This window comes from Pipistrellus kuhlii, unplaced genomic scaffold (genome assembly GCF_014108245.1).
Source record: "Pipistrellus kuhlii isolate mPipKuh1 unplaced genomic scaffold, mPipKuh1.p scaffold_m20_p_12, whole genome shotgun sequence".
Lineage (NCBI taxonomy): Eukaryota > Metazoa > Chordata > Mammalia > Chiroptera > Vespertilionidae > Pipistrellus > Pipistrellus kuhlii.
The window spans coordinates 5,413,223-5,434,691 of record NW_023425427.1 but is presented as its reverse complement, the minus strand read 5'-3'; the positions used below and the strand labels follow the sequence as shown (position 1 = coordinate 5,434,691).

General features: G+C 45.2%; 1 protein-coding gene across 3 annotated transcripts in view; it reads left to right on the top strand.

Annotated features, from left to right (window-relative positions):
• TTLL11 (tubulin tyrosine ligase like 11) overlaps positions 1-21,469 on the top strand; it is a 173,742-nt gene that overhangs the window by 70,385 nt on the left and 81,888 nt on the right. For 2 of the 3 annotated variants that reach the window (XM_036432895.2, XM_036432896.2), the window contains exons 5-6: positions 5,186-5,281; positions 6,032-6,147. In XM_036432895.2, the coding sequence (XP_036288788.1) occupies positions 5,186-5,281; positions 6,032-6,147 (212 nt within the window). Of the gene's footprint in view, positions 1-5,185; positions 5,282-6,031; positions 6,148-21,469 lie in introns of those variants that run through there. The other variant, XM_036432898.2, reaches the window with a different exon arrangement.

Genomic DNA, 21,469 nt, shown 5'->3' with positions numbered 1-21,469 from the left:
CTTTATCCCTAGTGCCTCGAACAGTACGTAGTATTTAGTAGGTGCTCATTAAATATTTGATAAGTAAAATTGTCTTCCAGGCAAACTAGTATAAAGGCAGAGTGGGGAGTAAAGCATTCTAGAACTACTCATAGTTCGGCACAGTTAGAGATGTGCAGTAGTGAATGGGGGTGGAGGGAAATAAAGCTGAGTGTGATACAGAGGCCAGATCAGAGAGGAATTTGTAGGCCATGCTGTGGAGCATGGGCTTCATTCTGTAGGCAGGGAATTTAGGCAGAGGAGTGTTGATATTCTAATTGCATTTTATAAAAATACTGTGTCAGCCCCCTGTGCCCAGGGTAACAAATGGGAAAGTCCCAGCAAGATGGTGCAGACCTAATTCAGACTAGGAGCAGTGAGGGGAGGGCAGATTTAGACAGTTCTTTGGAGGTAGAATGTACAAGAGTTGGTGTGCAGATAGATAGAAAGGATGAAGGAGAAATTTTTGGCTTGTGTGATTGGGTGATAAGGAATACTGTGTAGGCAAAGTCGACTTTAGAAAGATAGTATGTTAATTATTGCTGTGTAACAAATGACCCCAAAATTTAGCAGCTTGAACTAGTAAACTATTGTCTCACAGTTTCTGTGGATCAGGAGTCTAGGCTTAGCCAACTGCCTATGGCTCAGAATCTCTCACAAGGCTGCAGTGAGCATGTTGGCCAGGGTTTACTGGGAAGAGATCCTCTTCCAAGCTCACTCTCATGGCTGCTGGCTCAGGTCCCTGCTTTCCGCCCCCAGCTGTTGTCCCACCTGGGCCTCTCCATGGGGCAGCTCACAACACAGGCTGGCCTCCCTCAGAGTGAGCGAACAAGGGAGTTAAGGGAATGCATGCCAAGGTGGAAGTCATGATAGTTTATAACCCAATATTGGCAGTGACGTTCCATCATTTCTGCCCTATATTATTAGAAAGAAGTCATCAGGTTCAGTCCACACTGAAGGAGAGAGGGATAAACAAGGGCATGAACAGCAGGAAGTCGAGGTCATTGGGACCTTTGAGGTTGCCGACCACAGAAAGTGAGCTTGGAGATGTTTGATTTGAGGAGTCTGGGACTTCACTTGGAATACCCTGGATGCAAATGGATGTGTAGATTTGGATCTCAGGAGAGAATCCCCTCTCCTTGGAATGTAGTTTGGAGCCTTCACATTAGTGTTCTCCCCAACTTTGGAAGCTACTAGAAGTCAGAGATGAAGACTAGAGATCTTTTATTCCCCATGGTCCTCCTCAAGAAGGAGGCAAGCAACACATATGTGGAGGAGGCAAGCAATACATACGTGAATTACTTGGAGGAGGGCAGAGTATCACATGATCGAAAAGGTCTCTCTCTTCTCTCTCTCTCTCACACCATTTGACAATTCCTGCTTTACCATGGAACCAGAGAGAGGCCTCCCCCTTCCTGAGCTGCAGGTTTCTGGTCTGCATAAAGCAGATGTTAGACTAGATTAGTAATTTTTTCCAATGGAACTTTTTTCCTAGGAACCCCAGTATGGAAAATAGGTAAAAGTTGATCTGATCTGGCCTCTCTAGTGCCCAGAAGAAAAAAAAAAAATCACCCAATTTTGAAAAACACTGGATCAGGTAAATCCCAATTTTCTGCCAGCTCATCATTCTCGGATTTTACAAGGTTCACTCTAAGCTCCTCCTCGTTCTGTTTATTGAGATCCATTGGTGCAACATATTTCATTAAACTTTTGAAAAGAAAACTCATATTTCCTTGAACTTGTGAAAAACACATAAACTAAAGCTAACTTTCATTAATACTTACAGTCAGGCACCATGCAAAATACACTGAGTGGCCAGATTATTATGATCACCTGACATTTGTAGGCAAATTAGCCATACACTGCAATGTATGGGATATGGAAGCCAAAGGCCTGTTGGAACACGTTTACTGTCTGCAGTTACCAAGATAAAACGTCTCCAGTTCGCACAGGAACACAAGGATTGGACAGTCGGTCATTGGGAAAAAAAAGTCATGAGGTCCGATGAATTACATTTCCAATTGCATCATGCAGACGGCAGAGTGAGAATTTCACGGAAATAGCCTGAAAGTATGTGCCCCACATGCATGAGTACAACCCTTCAAGCTGATGGGGGCAGTGTTATGATTTGGGGCATGTTTTCCTGGCATGATTTGGGCCCTTTAATTTGTGTGGAACAACGTCTGAATAGCACAACATACCTAAGTATCGTTGCTGATGAAGTTCGTCCTATCATGTTGATGGCGTATCCCAATGGAGATAGCTTCTTCCAACAAGACAATGTGCCATGCCACGGTGCTCGTATTGTGCAGGAGTGGTTTAAAGAACATGAGGGAGACTTTACCTTGCTTAGGTGGCCCCCACAACCACCAGATCTCAATCCAATTTAGCATTTGTGGGATGAAGTTTAAAGAGCCATCAGGGAGCTGGTTCCACACCATCCAATCTCACAGAACTGGACAGTGCTATTTATCAGGCATGGTGTCAGATTCCTCACATCACCTTTCAATATCTCTTAGAGTCAATGCCAAGAAGAATTGCTGCAGTATTGAAGGCAAAAAGGTGGCCTGACAAAGTACTGATGGGGTGGTCATAATAATATGGCCACTCAGTGTACATTCTATCTCCCCCCCCCCCCACACACACACATTGTATCTTTATTTGGTCCTGCTTCATGAGGACAGGGACGTGGTCTAGTTCACCACTATATTTCCAGAAGCTAGGATGCTCCAGGACATAGGGAGCATTTCAATAGCTATTTTACAAATGAATGAACTAAGGTAGGGACTGTTCTTATTCCCATTTTACAGGTGAGGAAACTGGGGCCCTGAGCTGCTAAGTAACTTGCTTGTACATGCACAAATTAAAGGCAAAACTAAAATTTGAAATTAACTCCTCTGGACTCAAAGCCACAGTTGTAATTTCTGGTCAGTGAGACTGGAAGGGGAGTCAGCATATGCTGAGAGCTGGTCAGTAAGAAACTGGAATGGGAGTCAGTAAGAAACTGGAAGGGGAGTCAGCAAATGCTGAGAGCCGCCTGTATGATGGACATAGTCCTAGGTACTTTTTCCTTCCATGATCAATAGGTAGCCACTATTGTCTCCATTTATAAACAAGGTAAATGAGGCTCTGAGAGGCTAAGCACCATACCTAGGGTTGTTTAGCTCGAATAAGAGACTGAGCTGGAATTGCAGTCTAGGTCTTTCTGACTCCAAACCATTCTCCAGCTACATGCACTAAAGTTTGGGTTCTGGAAAATATTATGCCACTGGCAGGTTTAGGTCAGCATGGCTGGTGAGGTTTTGTCACCCCTTCTCCAGCATTTCTATAGCTTTACATTCATGAAACCACTGTGTGTTGAACTGGAAAGAGCCTGCAGGCTGAGAAAGTCCGGGTCCTAACTTCTAAGATGTAGCAAAAAGTAAGCTTTGATGACCAAGGATGATAAACGTTGGTACAGCAGCCCGCCATTCCCCGTGGCCTCATCCACATCACATGTCTCAGACCAGGTCTGAAGTTAGACAGATGATGTCACCAGTCTCTTACAGGCCTCATCACTCATATCCACTTGTCATATATTATTAAGCAGCTCTATAATACATGTAACGTTTTCTACTGGATTTCCATTTTTTTCGTTTCAGGGCCAGGGAAAGAAAAATAGAGTAAGGATGACTTTTCCCAGCTTCTCATTCTTATTGCCCTTCTTTGAAGAATAACCTTGTCTTGAATTATCCCCCAAATGGTCATTTAGGCTCTGATTTCATTAATAAGGATAAAGTCATAGTTTAATAATTATCATTTAACTGATGCATATTCCATCTAGACAAGTAAAATGGATTTCCTCCCGTCTTTTTGAGTCTACAGAGGAGAGTGCAGCTATATCTTTTTCTTTTCTCTCCTTTATTCTCCACATTATTTTTTGAAATGTTGGGATTGCATCAATTATGTTATAAGCTTTCTATCTTATCACCTACTGTAGAGATAATGAAAGGTCCCTTAAGAACCTGACATCCTCCCTGTCTCAGTCAGAATCTAATTAGGACCTGTGATCTCAAGGATGAGGAGGAATTATCTAGGTGAAGGGTTGTTTCATGCAGATGTACGGGTGGCTTAGGGCTTGTAAGGAATTGAATTGAGGCTAGAAGAGGAGAAAGCCTCACCAAGTCACCATGCGGGGTTCAAGGGCAGATGACCAACAAATGGTCAGCTTTTGGAGTTAGTGTGGGTGTGAGCCGGATTCGTGAGCATGTGATCTTCGCAATCACCCAGGGCCGCGTGGTCAGAAGGGCTCTGTGCCTGGTTTCATGCTCTGTTCTCACTATCACGACATTGTTAATACTTCTTGAACAAGGAAATGCGTGTTTTCATCTTGCATTGGGTTCCTCAAATTATGTAGTCTTGTCCTGATTGGGTGTGAAATCTGGCTCTGTCACTTATTAGGGAGGCTGTCTTGGGGAAATCCATTGGCCTTTCTGAGACTCAGTTTCTGCTTTATGAAGAGTATAATCTTTACTTCAAATACACTGTCACGTGGATTAAATGTAATGGTGAAGTTACCAGTACCTAGTAGGTGCTTATAAATAGTCCCTTCTCCTTAGCTAAGATGGTATATCAGAATCACCAGGGGAATTTGTTATTCAAAATACATTTGTCTGCATTCCACTCTGGAAGATTCTGACTCAGAGGTGTGGATTGGGGATGCACAGTGGTTGTGAAAGGGGTCCTTAAATGATACTGATACACACCCAAGGTTAAGAAAGGTAGCTTTGGGTTTTCAGAGATCTAGCTAAGAAGCAACTTAATAGAGGAGAGCAAAAGGAGAGGGAGAAGTTGATGGACTACTACTGATCCTTAACATAATGAAAAACCTGTTAAAGAAGAAAGAGGTCATCATCTCTAGCACTGCAGATGATGGTGACTGTGTTGCAATGCACTGTGGGAACTCATCCCATTATCAAGGCTCCTATAAAATGTTCTGCCATCCATTTGGCTTGACAAATATGCCCAGAGGAAGAGGGGCTGCAGAAAAGAGAAGCCAGGGTCAAGGCCCAGGTTGGGGGCCACATTTCAATTTATTTTCACTTTACTGACCTTTACACCAACCCCAATTCCTGAAAAGAAATTGCAGCTAGAGGGAGTAATTCTGAATTATTTTTATCCTGTGCAGATTTTAGGCTTTGACATTCTTCTAATGAAAAATCTGAAGCCTATACTACTTGAAGTTAATGCAAATCCCAGCATGAGAATTGAACATGAGCAAGAAGTAAGTCTTTTGAGTATCTCATTGAATATATTGCCTTACAGCTGATGTTTCTGCTCTCATATTATTCACTTGGCTAAACAAGATTCAGCTTTCCCAAATTTGCACAGCAAAGTTCTGTTTAAGTCTAAATAACTCCAATTTTGTTGAGCTCTGAATGTACTTTATTAATGTAAGACCTATCCGACCTGTGGTAATTTCCCAGCATGCTGTTCTTCCAATTTTTAAGATCTGGAAATGTAGAAGCAGCTGAGCCTTTCCATCAGTTCTGACATGAACTAATTAGCCTCGGGAGATGAACTAATTGAAATTCTATGAATATGATTTAGCCATGTCGACATGCTTGAATCACTAAGATAAATAGTACATTTAACAGTGGTTATATTACCACCACCACCAACACCACCCGCCCCCCCCAAAAATGCATTAAAAAGACTGGGAGGAAATACACCAAGTACTAGTAATAGGTTTTAGGGGATTATGTGGATTTTAAATTTTCTTAACTTTTTTCGATATTTCTAAATTTTCTACAGTGAGCATGTATAATTGTAATAACCAGAAAAACATACTATTATTTTTCCTCCTCATGCATTTTGTTAATTTGTAAAATGAAACTGAGGTAGTATATAGGGAATCTTTAAAATATTCTCGTCTAGATTAACATAAGCAAACTTGACCACTGGGTATTGACAGTCACTTGATACTGAATCCCTGAGTCTCTCCAGTGTAACATGGAATTCTTACCCATTCAAGCTTTCTCCAGGGGTGTTTGAAAATGTCCCCAGCGTTGTCGATGAGGAGGTGAAAGTGGCCGTGATCAGAGACACCCTGCGCCTCATGGATCCACTGAGGAAGAAAAGAGAAAACCAGTAAGTGCTTTTTGTATCATCTATTTCTATCAACTCTGCTCCCCTTGCCCTATGCAGCAGGTAAGTTAAGTTCTTGGAACATGTTAACGTCATGAGTGAGACTTACATATGAAATAATTGAATGAATCATTTTTCACTTACGAATATCATAAGTGAAGACTCGGAGATGGAGCTTGCCTATGAATTTCTAGCTATTGATAGTTGTTATCTGAATCTGAAAGTCTCACTAAAAGCCCATATCCCCCTAGTGACGGGGTCTCCTCTTGCCCAGCACTGTCCATGTGGTGCTTCTCTTTGAAATCCTCAAGCAGAGGGGGAGAGTAAAACAAATCAGAAGAGGCCCACAGGTACCATGGACATGGTGATTAGATTGCTTCCTTTTTATTTTCTTCATGATGGCTGCACTCTTTGCAGTATAAACTTTTCCTTTCGACATTTGCAGAGCCAATTTATTGACTTCTGGTGCTTCTATAATATTTACAACAGTTACAGTTCCTGTCAGTCCCACCTACCCAGTGGACGTCATATTGGGATGTTGGTGAAAGCATTTCCCCCTCCCATGGAATCACCTGAAATGAATGACATTTCACTTGGGTATTTTGTTTGTTTTGCTTTCCGGAAATTCCTGGCTTCCACAAAGTAAGAGTTGAGTAAATATCACTGTGGTGGTTTTAGGCAGAAAAATCAAAGACAGGCATTTCAAATAGCACTCCCCATACCCCCCACAAATCAGTCGGACCCAAATGCTCCCAGACAAGTAAAGCGCTTGTCAGCTATGGTTCCAGACTGTGAGGAATGCTGACTTCCCTCAGCAAGTGGTGTTTTGCAGGTTCCTGGACTGCAGCCCCTCACTGACTGGGCTCAAGCTCAGATACTGTTAGAACCACCCTGCAGTACTGCCCTCCCCTTGGCTGCATTCTCGAATTGTATGGAGAGCTTTCAGACACACCAGTGTGAGGGCCCCCACTTCTACAGATGTTGATTTTAATTAGCCGGGACAGGAAGCCTGGCCACAGACATTTTTGAGGTTCCCTAGGCGACTCTACCGTGCAGCCATGGTTGGCACCACTGCCCTGCAGGAAATGTCACTCTGATGGAGTGTTTGTCATACTCTGAGTCAGGCTGGTGGTGCCTGCTTGACTGAGTTCCCCTCCATAGTGCACTTCACCATGTGAGGTGCACACTGTCATTGTTGGCAAGACTCAGCCAAGGATGGTCACCTCTCATTTGCATGGGCCGAGCCTGCCAGATGTGGCTTTCATCCATTAGACATTAAAAGTGACAGCATGGCAGGTCTGCCAAATCCTCGGAGCAACTCAAACACTATGGCAGCCAGACAATGTCCATGTGTGCATGCTTGCAGCTGCGTTCTTGAGCCATCTTTAAAGAAAAGCGACAGATTTATGCAACTTGGTCAAATTAATTGCAATATAACTCATTTCTCAAAAATCTATGATGAGTATCTAATGGTTATTGATCTCACTAGTAGAGATTAGGTCTTGAAAGACTGGTGAGATTTTGGTGTCATGCTGGTTCAAGCATTTTAAAGGTGACCTTGATACATTAGCATTATAGTTCCTTAGTGGGAACAAGTTTAAAGGCCATTATGTGGCTCCAGCCCACTAAACTCTGCCACCAAAATCATTTTTGCATTAAGTGGATCTGAACATGACTTGCTTTCTTTTTCTTGTTCTAAGTTGTTTTGCCTTACCTCCTACACCTGGCATTCGGCATAGCTCACGTGAGCTGTGGATGCGATTTTTAATAGCAGTGGGACACAGAGCCATTAGGAAGTATGGGAAAGGCATTTACAACTTATTAAGTCATAAGTGGCAGTACTTCATCTTTAATTTAAAAAGCATTGACTTTTCTTTTAGTTGATAACCAGGAGCAGTTTGAACTTCAAGAATCTGACTTCAATTCTAATATAAAAATTCTTTCATCTCACCCTTTCCTTACCTACAATTATTAAGGGTATCTGTTAATAGCTAAATGTGATTTATTATATTTTCCCTTAATTTCATCTTAAAAAAAAAAAAGCCAGCAATGATTGTTCATGAAAGCACTTTGTAATGTATGAGGTGCACTTCTACACAAGAGAATTTTATGTTCATTTTGGTAACTTTACCAGGCAGAGAAAAAGGCTGAAATTCATCTCCACTCCTCTGTGTAGAAATGTTTCAGGATATTCTTGGAAAAGCAACATGTTTATAGCCACAAAAAAGGCACAGGGTTGCACTGAATCACATGTGTCCACATCTGAGACCACGTCACTCCAACTACAGGAAATGATGTCACATAGACTTCTCAGCTGGACGTTACCTTTAGAAGCCAGAGCTTTTGCGTTTGCATAGGATGTAACCTAAACCCTGAAAACAAATGATATGCTAGCCTTTATCTTCAACTTGTTAGCAAAAGTTGTCCCTCAATAGTTCCTTCTTAAGTATATTCTGTTAGCAAGATGCTGAGGTAGGTCTTCATTTTTCTGCACAGACTGAAGGCAAAAGGTAGATAGTTGCCTCAACTGCTCAGATCTCCAAATTCCTCTGAGACAATGCAGAGGAGGTACTAGAAGGGCCTAGTATGTGTGTGCATCTTCACACACTCCGGGGCCTATAGGCTGCAGTCATGTTCGTGGTGGGATTGAAATCAGTCCTCATGCCTTCTCTGGGGCAAGAACTTGCTGATACCCTTTGGCATAATTGAAAAAGCTTTTTTCTTGATCTAGAGAGACTGAGATGCAAATTCTGACTGGGGAATGTTGCAGAGCAGTTTTGAACCTCAGTATCCTTTTCTATAAAATGGGGATAATAACATTTATTTTTTTATTGTTTAAAGTATTACCCATGTATATTCCTTTTTTTAGTGAAACAATGTGCAAAATTTGTAATATATAATAGGCACTTAATAATATTTCATTTACTACCCAACAATAAAGTTATCTACTAAAATATTTTTTAAAAAACAACACAAAAATAATGCTCACTTCCTGTTATCTTTTCTGTATACTTAAATTTTGAGTTTAAAACCAATAATATATCCTAAAACTGAAGCTACTGGATCACTTTGACATTGACGCTGGTTGCCCAATGGAAACGTCTGTTTCCAACTAGCAAGATGTAACACGCCCAGGCATATTTATTTGTTGGGTTAGGAATAAAATCACTGTCATATGAGAACTATTTGGAACTATGATAACATCTACTGGTATATAATAAAAGCCTAAGCGACTGTTAGTTACAGCAGAACGACCAGTCGCTATGATGAGCACTGACGACCAGGGGGCAGATGCTCAATGCAGGAGTTGCCCCCTGGTGGTCAGTGCGCTCCCACAGGAGGAGTGCCGCTCAGCCAGAAGCCAGGCTCATGGCTGGTGAGCTCAGTGGGTGTGGCGGGAGCCTCTCCTGTCTCCATGGCAGCGTTAAGGAGCAGTGAGCCTAGCAGTAAGGACTAGTAAGCAGGTGGGTGGTAAGGAGCGAGGGGTCCTGGACTGTGAGAGGGTGCAGGCCAAGCTGAGGGGCCCTCCCCTCCCCAGTGCACGAATTTCATGCACCAAGCCTCTAGTTTTGTAATAAGTCGTTAGTATATTCATTTTCATACCAGGTCTCTTTGGAGGCACTGTTGGGACATTGGAATAGGGAGACTAGTGGGATAGGACTCTGGAACCATCATATATCTATACAAACACATATGTGAAGGTAAAAATTGCACAATATAAAATTAGCCATTTAAAAATGTACAATTTGCCTTGGCTGGTGTGGTTCAGTTGGTTGGAGCATCGTCCTGTACACTGAAAGATGTGGGATTTGATTCCTGGTCGGGGCACATGCCCAGGTTGTGGGCACCCATCAGGTTTGGGATAATGTATGTCCTCAATCTCTGATCATTGCTCCAGGAGCTTGGCCAGGTGGCTTTGTTCTCTGATCTTGTCTATAAGATGGGATCCGGCATTTCCTGGGCTGCATTGTCATGGTCGTCATATGAAATGACACATGGGGGAGAGCCTTAGACAAACTCGAGTTCTTCGGGTCACCAGGTGGCCAGTCAGACTTTACAGTTATGCTGACGGTGACAGCTAAGTCACCAGCTATGGGGCAGCTTAACAGAATTGTATGTATAGTGGTTCTGAATCGTAGAAGATAAAACTGGGAAGGAGGTCAGTAATTTGCCCCAAATCACAAAGCTGGTTAGAGGCAGAGCAGATGAGCTGTGGATCCTCTGACTTCTACCCCAGGGTTCTCTTCGTTTTGCTACAATGCTCCATTGACTTTCAGCTTCTACTTCAATTCAAGGCTAAGCTCATAAAGGAGGAAATCAGGAAAATCAACAGAACATCCTCCCCCGCTCTCCTTATTAAATAATAGGTATTTGGGTAGCTTGAAAAAAAATTTTTTTTAATTTGATCAGAAATAGAAGTGAATAAATTGCATTCCCTGATTAACTTAAAAACAAGATGATGCCATCAATTGATTAATTTTGGGGAAGTCAGTTTACCCCTTAAAGGAGCCATTTTACTCACATTTTGCTCCTTTTCTGGAATGTAGACATTTCTGGTAACCAGATTCCTTTCTCAGGAAATCGTAATAATTTAGGACCCCAGAGTAATAAAAATGAAGCCAGAGACAGGCGTGGAGGAGTCTGGGGGAATCTTCTTGCTATCAAGATGCCATGCAGTGCCTGGGAGCTGGGTGTACACTGCTTACCTCCTATTCAAAAGTGTATTTTTGGAACCTACCTTATATAAGAGGCCCCTTTCCCACAGTAACGTTTTCCCCTCTTCTCCCAGTTTCATTTACCTCCTGTCACCATAACAACCAGGCTTATTACACAGATAGCGCTTAGCCTGCAGGACAGCTATTGCCCTGATGCAGAGAGGATTGTCCTCTGAGAGCTTCACTGGGAGCTCAGGCTTCACTTCTTACCTTGACTCCAAGGATGGCCCCTGTGCCATGTTCAGAACCAACATATTAGGTGAATCCCCACCTGAGGTCCATTCCATATGGAATCTAGGAGAGGTGAGATATTCTAGGAGAACAGAGATCATGGAATCTCACGGTGGCTCTGTTCCATGCTGTGTGTGGGGGGCGGGGGGCGGCGCAGGGAGTGGAGGGGCTCATTTCTTCCATCAGGAATGTCCTTTCATCCATTGTCTTGTTTGAGATTCAGCTCATCAGAGGATGGTAACTCTGTCCAGGATTGTTGAGAGCACATTAATCAGAGGTCCTCAGAGCCTAGACCTCTGCCCTTAAATTGGCAGTACGTCCTACCGAAATCAATCAACACTAGATGAGAGGTTTCTACACCCTCTCAACTAAATATACCTTCGTACATGTGGAACATCACCTTTCTTATCAGAGAGTGTTCTTCTGGGAACACTTTTTTTTCCAGGAGAATGGCCTGTCCATGTGTGCACAGATGAAATTTTGGTGAAATTCTTGGGTTTCGTTGATTCCTAAGCAAGACCTCAAGCATCTTTGAACATTTCACATAAGTCAAGAATCTATTAATAGTACACTGAGAAATGAATATTTGCATATCCGTTTGCATTTCAGTTATACCATGTGTGCATTAGAGAAACAGGTATTGATTATTTAGAGTTTTTATAGAGCACTTACTGTGTGCCAGGGAGAAGACTACAGAAGAGAATTAGCTCGAAGGCCAGTTGAGGAGGCAAGACTCACACATAAATATATATGAGGTGGAAAGTGTGACAAACTGCCCAGGGAGGAAAATCTAGGAAAAGATTATTTTCTGAAGAGTTAAAAAAACAAACCACAAAAAACATTGGCAAAGAGGAGGTGGCACTATAGATGGGTTTAAATGACGCGTAGAATTTGAAACATGAAAATGGATAGAAGGCCATCCCTGGTGAAGGAGACGAGGCACAGGGCTCTATTGGGGGGGAACTTTGGGAATCTGAGTCAGCTGGGGAGAAAGTGTAGGAAGTGGGTTAGTGGAGAGGAGGCACTAGTCTGAGGTCACGTAGAATTGGTACTAAATTGGTCCCTGGGAAGGGGGATGGAGACCCAGAGGCCAGAGGTGATGCCGTGAATGTCCAGCTAAGGAAACCAGAGCTTGTTTCTAATCAGGAGTGCAGGAAGGACGTAAGGGTATCTGTGAACCCAAAAGCCACACAAAATTGTGCAGTTTTCCTGGAGAAACGGCTAGAAGTTCATCATAATTTCAAAAAGTTAACCCAATAGTTCTGTTACCATCAGAGGCTACAGAGAGCTGAAGCACTTTGTCCAAGGTTGGGTGTCCTGGCTTCAGATACGCTGTGCCCTCGCCCTCCCCTCAGAAGTTCTCACGTTGTAGATGGCAGTCAGCAAACTGAAAAAGGTGTGTGCGCGTTTTAGTGAGAGCAGACAGGACGTGACTGCTGATAGGTTTATTACGTTGTGTGCAAGACGTAAAACCAGGCAACTCTCTTCCATTGAAAAATGTGGAAGAATTAAGTCAGAAGTACCCAGCACACGCCTCTTTTGCACAAAGGAACCATTTCGGAGGCGTATGGGGAAGGTGGCGTTTCCTGAGCTGATGTGAGAGTGTCTTTTCAGAAACTATTAGACAGGAGCCGAGCCGTCTATCCACAGGGAGCAAATGGGACAGCAGACAAGCATATGGCTGGTCCATCCCCATCCTGGGGAAGTGCAGTGCGGAATCCTGCAGCAGCCCTTCCAGAGCCATTCCAGGTGGTAAAGGGCTAGCAGATGTACTTGGAAACTTCCTTACTCCTTGCTCCAGGGAGCCTTATATGTCTGTGCTTTCAACAAGGAGCTGCCGGCGTTGGGAAGGAGGCGGTATGGTCTGTGCTCAGGATACCAAGGTTTTGGTACCAAGTCTACGTCACCTCAGACTAGTCTCTATACTTTGCTGAGCTTGGTTTTCTCACCAGAGGAACAGTGGAGGTGAGGGCTGCCCCTCTGCCTCTCTCACCAGCTGTTTCTGGAGTGCTGAGCGTGTGCAGCACAGGAATGTGTCAACTCACCCCCAGTTCGGCCTCACACAGCTGCAAGCACTGGTGCCATCACTGCTCAGCTTATACTGGTAAGTGAGGACGCTGAGACTTGGAGAGGCTGAGTGACACCCCGAAGACCTACGAGCAACAGATGGAGACATAAAGCCGGGTCTGTCTTACTCTCGCATTGAGAGAGAATGTTTGTGAAGGTATTTAGCCCATCAGAGAGATGTATGTCCATGAGGTGTTATCACTGCCTGGTTGGGTTCCCGCCTTCCTTGTAAACTTTGGGGCACAGACTCATCTCTATCTGCAAGCACTGCACATGAGTCAGTGCCTGTGGCTGATTGATTATCTCTTGTGAGGAAACTCTGTGGCCATTTCATTTTCAATAACCTTCAAACCAGAATGAATAAAACATAAGCCAGTGTGCAGAGAACACCAACGTAAAGCAGGATCTACACATGAGACAAAAGAGAATAGTACCAGGTGAAAATTATTTGTGTGCAATGTGCCTCCTGGCTGGCAACATTTCAAAATTCAAAAAAGAGTGAGCCAAGAAGTAGGTCCGATCATATGATGGCACCAATATTACCCTGTTTCCCCGAAAATAAGACAGTGTCTTATATAATATTAATTTTTGCTCCCAAAGATGCTCTAGGTCTTATTTTCAGGGGATGTCTTATTTTTCCATGAAGAAGAATACGGTACACATTTATTGTTAAATGAAAATAAAGGAAATTTATTACCTGTATACGGTACAGTAGTATGGTAGTTGTCAGCACAAACCAGACAAACTGTGAATCCTACAGTATCAAGAATTTACTCATTTATTCAATGACAAACATGTCATCATCTTCTGGAACATCATCATAACAATCCAATTCCTGAATTTCCTGGTGAATTTCTTGTGACTCCATTTCTTTCAGAATCAGTGGACCAAATCTCTCATGTTTAGCAATAGCACTGTCTTTAAATGAGTACTTCTTGTCAAGGTAGCCTGCTCACAGTGCATTTGCAATGCAACTGTCAGTGATTTTCTCCCATGAATTCTTCACCCAAGTCACAACTTCTTGCAGTTTAGGTTTCACAAAGTTTCCACGCTGATTTCTCTCCATTCTATTTTCAATGTAGTCATTAATTTCCATGCGCAAATTATCTTTGAATGGCTTGTTTATTGCAATATCAAGAGTCTGGAGATAGGCCGTCATTCCTGCGGGAATCATTATCTAATCTATTTTTCTTTCGTAAAGAAATGTCTTCGTGTCTTTAGTGCGGTGAGTGCTGACTGCATCCCAGATTAGCAGACTTCTTTGGCTCCCTCGCATAACAAGTGGCAGCATTAAATCGACCCACTTCCTTATAACTGCTTGTGTGGCCCAGGCTTTTTCAGTTTCAAGAATAAAAACACCCAAACACGTTCAATCTTTTCCTTCTTGCTCTTAGAAATGATTAAAGGTGGGATTTTAGTGCCATCCAGATGAATTGCCAAAATACAGGAAACACGTGCACTTTCGTAAGTAGTGGAGGGAATGTACACTAAGGACGTACCCTGCTGTTCAATTGTTGTTTGAGATGATTGGCCCATAAACACTTTAGTTTCATCCATAGCAATCATGTTGGAAAGATTGAATTTAGAGAAGTCAGCATCATCAATAAAGGACTTGAATGCAAGTGCTTGCTTAATAACTTGAGTATCTTCCAACCTAAACAATGTTGTAGATCTTCTTAAAGACAGTTCACTTCACTGGAGGAAATTATCCAGCCAGTGTTGTGTTGCTTTGAAGTCTTCGGGGGCTATGTCAAACTGTGGTGCCATTGCAAGGGCAAATTCTTGAATCTGAGCCCTATTCACAACCAAAGCCTTTGCTCTCCTGTCAACAACCCATTCACAGATCAGGCCTTCCAGCTCGGAAAATAATGGTTGCCGACCTGATCCACACTTGTGCTTTTTAGCATTTCACTTGTCCACTTGTTCAATGAGGTTACCATACTCTGCTCGCCATTTTCGGACCAATCTGATACTCGACATTTTCTCTTTGCAGAAAGCAGTAAGATTTTGGTCCCAAGAGTCTTCCACGATTCCTTTCTTGTACTCCACGGAGTAACTTTTTCTTTTTGTGCTCATTTCTAGGGGTAAAAAAAAGGAATTGGGGTATCAAGGTGGGGGGAGGGGGAATCACTTAAAATGACACGGGGGGGGGGGGATCAGAGGGAGGAATCAAAATGGCACAGGAGAATCAGAGGGGGGATTACCATTTTAGTAACTCCTTTTGATCCTCCTGTGTCATTTTGATTGCCCCCTCTGATCCTCCTGTGTCATTTTAAGTGATCCCCCTCCCCCCACCTCTGTGCCACTGAGCACCTTCACCAGACATCCCGCCTACCCCTTTATCAGACATTTACTCTCTGGGGACTGTCACTGGGCTTGCTGGGGCCTGGATCTGGGCTGGAGCAGGGTCTGCCACTGACTGAGAACCTTCAGTCATCATGAGGGTGGCCGAGAGCATCAGTTAGTGTCACCAGAGACAGACCAGCACTCACCACCTTTGCCGAATCCCGTCTGCTCTAATCCTCCTGTTCTTCACGCATCTGCGAAAGCCTCCTCCTCTCTCCTGCCCCACATTCACCCCTCACTCCGATCTCCGCTCCACCACCACATAGCAGTGACCCTCCGCTCCGCCTCCACACAGCAGTGACGTCAGGACTCCACGTAAGGTCATTGGTTGCTAGACGCCAGTCGGGGTGGCCCTAGTGACCAGTTTACGGTAAATTAATTTTTATTCTGAGACAGAGCCTGGGGGGACCTTATTTTGGGGGGGGATACCTTATATTTCACTCAGAAGAAAACCTGCAAGTAGGTCTTATTTTCGGAGGATGTTTTATTTTGGGGGAAACACGGTAGATCTTTCGATTGATCTACAAGAATGGCAGTTTTCATAGGATTCAACCTTATAGCTGGCTTGGAGTAATCATGGCAGGCTTCTTGGAGGTGGTAAGAGCTTGTATTCACTTGAGCTTGGTTTGGTGAGAAAGTGTAAGTCTGGGGGAGGAAGGATGGAGGCAGGAAGCTGGGCCAGTGGGTTTGAAGGGTTGGGGAGGTCCATGGCATGCCAGGACCAGCAACCATGCTTCCTTTTGGGTACTTTGGGGTGGAGAGAACAGGTACTTCTCTGTTACACACTTCTTACTACATTTTGTTTTCTCGTAGAAAAATCATGTGCTTATTGTAGAAAATTAGAAAATGTTGAAATGTGTATAGCATGGAATAAAAGTCTCCAGCAAATTCAATCTCCAGACTTGAATTTCATTAATGTTTTAGTTCAAAAAACAGTAAAATTTTCTTCTCTCTATATTATTTAGAGTTGGGGCCATGTTATGTAATTTTTATGCTGTTTTAGTTTCTTTCCATTTTTTGTGACTTTAAAAATATATATATTTTATTGATTTTTTACAGAGAGGAAGGGAGAGAGATAGAGAGTTAGAAACATCGATGAGAGAGAGTCATCGACCAGCTGCCTCCTGCACACCCACTACTGGGGATGTGCCCACAACCAGAATCGAACCTGGAACCCTTCAGTCTGCAGGACGACACTCTCTCCACTGAGCCAAACCGGTTTCGACAGTAATTTTCCCTTTTGATTAATAACTCTAAGCATCATTTTCATGAATGGCTGGGGCAGAATCTGCCTCCATGTTGGTGAGTGCTTCATTTCTGTCCAGCATCTTGTGCTTAAAGCTCTGCGTGCATTTGAACGTTGTCTTAGGATGGAGAGAGCCCCTGAGGAAGCAGGCCTGGAGATCCACGCGGGTTTTTAGTGCACAGGGGTGAGCAGAGTGACTTAGAGAAGGGGCCCTGGAGTCAGAGGCTTCATAGTGAATCCTGGCACCGCCATTACAGCCGTAAATGGTACGGTTTTCTCCTTCTCTGAGCTTTAGTTTCTTCATCCATAAAAGGGAGTTTGCAGTTGGATATCTTAAACCCGCAGAGCAATGCGGAGTTCTTAAATTGGAGGAAAGGAAAAATGTTACTTACTCCTAAGAGCCTTTACCATGGGAAATGTCTCATCTGAATGCATTTAATTAAATGAAAAAAATATATACAACCTGGCAGCTTTAAAAAAAAAGGGGGGGGGGGGGGGGGCGGGAAAGGATTGAAGGAAGAGCTAGTGAAGACAGTTGGAAGGGAGCTCCAACAGTGACAGGTTCCTGTTTGGCTGTGGGGACGAGTTTGCTTTCCCACTAATTACCTGCTAGATTAAAAGAAAAGGAAGATAAAAATTAAAGCCAGTCTTAGTAATCATTTGAAAGCTCTTGGTTATCACACCAAATGGTGGGGAGTATCCTCCAGCTGCTTTCTTTCCTTTCTTGTTACAAAACGTCCTTTTTTTTTTCTTCTTCCCTTTAAACAGCATCACAGAGGCTGGCGACTCTCAGCACAGAGGCTAATGTGAGGGTGGGGAAGCGGGTGGAATCCGCACAGTTCAGCATGGGAGGATCCACCCCCAAGCCCATCCGAGCTGCGAGCTCCTCACAGTGAGAATCAGCAGCACTCCTTGTCCAGCTGGGGACTGGCTTTCAGGGTGTGCACTTCCTACTGAGGTGGATGTCTTCACTTGCTCAGTGAGGATGGCTTTCTTCCTCCAGGCCGGCCCTGCCTCTGCAGCCCCGGGGTCAGCCTGGAGGAGCTGCTAGCACGTGCCTGAGTGAATGCAGGCCTGCATGTGGGAGGGAATGAGTGTTGTGGGCCTTGTGCTGGCAGCGAAGTCAGGATGCAGTGGCAGCACCAGCAGCGAGGGCAGGGTGGAGACAGTGAGGGGCCTAGGCGCTCCCCCCCTGAGGGCCACAAGGCAGAATAGACACGGGACCCTCAAGGCACCGAAAGAACTTTAGCTGGGTGGTTCACAAAAGCTCCAAGCTGGAAGCAATCTAACTGTCCATCAACAGAAAAATACACACAGCATGGGTATTCATTCACTGGAATACTATACGTCAATGGAAACGCACAGACTATAGCTCCGTGTGCTGATGTTAGTGTTGAGCAGAAGAGACAAGTCATGGAAGAATATCTACAGCATGGTTCCAATGAAATAAAACTCAAAACAAGCTAAACTAAACTTTATAGATACGCAACCGTAATGGCAAAAGTATAAAGAAAAGCAAGGAACAATGAATGATCAGAGAGTTTGCAGCAGTGACTTTTAGGCAGGGCTGGGGAGAGGCAGATGTGCCCTGCCAGAAACACATGGCAGTTGGGATCCTGGCTCTGCTCTAGTGCTTACCCTGGGACATCTGCATAACTGTTAGTCTGTTTTCTACACTTCATAGTTTTACAGGTAAAGGAAAGCAGTCTGGGGAGGTGGGATGCTAGAGAATACAGGGAGGGTTTCAGATGCTGCAGGACCTAACGGGTCAGGCTAGGAATTTGGCTTTTTTCACCCTAAAAGCAATGGACACATTTTAAACAGCAGGGCATGATGAGATTTGTGTTTTTAAAAGATCACTTTGGCTGTAGCATAAAAACCAACCTGGAGCAAGGCAAGGATGGGTGTGGGGGCAGCAAAGAGTTTTGAGAGATGGTTGTGTGGATTAGATGGCAGTGGCAGGGATGGAGAGAGACGTCACCTTTAAGAGGTATTTAGGAGGATGAGTGGTAAGACTTGATGATGAGTTGAATGTGCGAGGTGAGGGTGGAGGAAGAGTCAGGGAAGGGGCCGGTTTAACAGCTGGGTGGCTGTTGGTGCCAGGGAGCAGCTTTGTAGGGGAAGGGAGAGCACGATGCTGGATTGGAGACTTCCACGTGGTCTGTTTACTCGTTAGTTGGGTACATGAGCCGGGGGGCGGGGGGGCAGGAGGGAGGGTCCCATTATGAGAATAAATGTTCCCTAAAGCAGATCAAGACATCCACATGGGCAAATCAGACACCATGTCACCCAGGGATCTAAGGAAACTGGTGAAGTGGAGGGAGCTGAGGAGGTCTAGGTGGAGATCCTGACTCTGCCCCTCTTTCTGGCAGATTCTTCAGCTCTTCCCAGCGTTAACTCTGTGGCAGCATGCTCATGGGCTCACCCGCTTTCTGTTTCCATTGCTGGGCATAGAACCATCCACCCTCTAGGCACCTTTCGTATATTATCATGCTGTTTTAATTTACTTTCAGGCTCTCAGAGCTGTGCGGGTGCTTGGTGTCCTTCACAAGCACCTGGCCCTGTGCCCTGGCAGGATGAGTGACGGAGGAACTAAGCTCTTGGCACAGGTGGGGAGGGTTTCTCTTCTGCACCTGCTTCGGGGGGCTTCCCCGATCAGCCTCCTCTTCTGCTCGTTATCATCATTGCCATGGTCACCCCACAGCTGCACAGTGCTCTGCAGCTCAGGGAGTCATTTCAAAGCCAGTGACCTGGAATAATACTCATCCAGCATGCAAACGAGGCAGGTGCGAATCAACATTCCCATTTTACAGGCAAGGACGCGTGACATTCCACAGGCTTGGGTTTTAGGAGAGGGCATTGCCAACCATTGGGTCGGTTACCCACGTGTGCAAATCTAGCCGAGGCCTCGGGTAAGTGGCACTTGTGCCCGCCATGACCTCCCTCAGGTGCTGTGGGGACAGTGACTGGAATCTGTCCTCAGAGGCCCGGTTAGAAAGTGGGCTGGACATCCTCCACTAGGAGGAAAAGAGGAGGAGAATAAAAGGCCCCAGAGGATTCTGCCATTTTTAGTTTGAAAGGTTGTTGTGTGGGAGAGGGGCTAAACCCCTGAGCCTCCAATAAGCAGAACAAGGAAACATGGCTGAAATTTGCAGAGAGATTTAAGCACAATGAAATGAGAGAGGAAAAAAACAAGTAACACCACTTGAAATATTAAAGGTTGGATCAAAGGAGTAGTGAGTTCACGAAGCTGGAAGTATTTAAGAGGAGACTAAGTGGCCACATGTAGGGCAGGTGCGCCAGCTCTGGAGTCACACAGACATAAGTTCAGTGTCCTGGTCCTGAGATGGTGGGCCAGTCACCTCACCTCCCCGAGTCCCGGTTTCCTCACCCGCACAGTGGGATAAAGGTGCAGGTGGGCTGTGAGCATCCAGCAGGGGACCAAAGCAGACCGCCGGGTGCACTACACAGTGTCTCTTGAGTTCCTATTAGTGTCGTGGCATCCGACATCTGGTTTAATTGTCACCAGGTTGCATGAGCAGGCCTGCCCCTCCCATCTGTGGGGCCTGAGAAGAGCACACATTGAGGTCCCAGCCTCCTGCCAGCCCTCATTCTCTCTCCACTCCCAACACCATCCACCACTGCACAGGGTGGGGAGGTTCCCCAGTTCACACTAAGCCCGGTGGGCACGGCTCCTCAGGTATTGGGGGGGGGGGGGGACTGGGGGTATACCTGAAGCACATTCATCTTTAAAAGGATGGACTCCAGCCACTGAAGAGGGGACTTACAGGGTGCTGGGTGCCCAGAGAGCATGGGACACAGCCATCGTGTGGGCATGTCTCCTTAGCCTCCAGGACTGCTTGGCCCATGGGAGAGGGCTGCCAGATTGGCCTGAAGCAGGGCCCTTTCAGTGCAGAGTCCCGGGCAGGACCTGATAGTCAAGTCTACGTAGCCAAGAATTTTCTGCAAGATTCTCAAGTGGTGCTCAGTTATCTTGGGAATGCTGGGCATGAGCAGGCTGAGAGGAAACGGACAAAGCCAGAAAGTGGGGAAAGAGCAGGGGACTGGGGTGGGGTGGGGCGGAACAGAGCCAGCAGCCAAACTGTAATCTGGATCAGGGATCTTATTTCCAAGACAGTGGCGGAATCAGGGAGCCTCCTGACTCTGGGCTGTCAGACAATGGGAGGGAGATCCGAGAGCACAGGCGGCTCCCCTGGGAGTGGGGCTGGAGCTGGGGTGGGGGAGAAAGAGGCAAGGACCAGGCCTTAGCCATCTAGCCTGAATTTCAGATGGAACTGCAGTCCTCTTAGCACAGCCAGCATGGCGGCTGGATGGCACAGCTGGCATCACACTCTGAGTCTGAGTCAGCAAGACCACCGCAGAGCCCCTTCAACAGGTGCTTCGGCATCTGCTAACTTACCCCTGCTGAGACCAGCACAGGCCTGGGCTGGATGGAGGCAGATATACTAGAAGGTCTTAGAGCCTGCAGCTAAGGAGGAGCCAACAGAAGAGGCTGTGCAGACTGTATGGGCAGCTCTCAAACTTTAGTGAGGGGCTAGAACCACCAGGATGAGGGCAGGGGTCGTTGCTAAACCCAGATTGCTGAGTATCACCCCCAGTTTTGATTTGTTTGCATGTCTAACATGGTCCCAAGGTGATCCAGATGCTGCTGGTCCAGGTACAACATGACACCAAGAACCACCTGCCTGCCAGCCCCCGG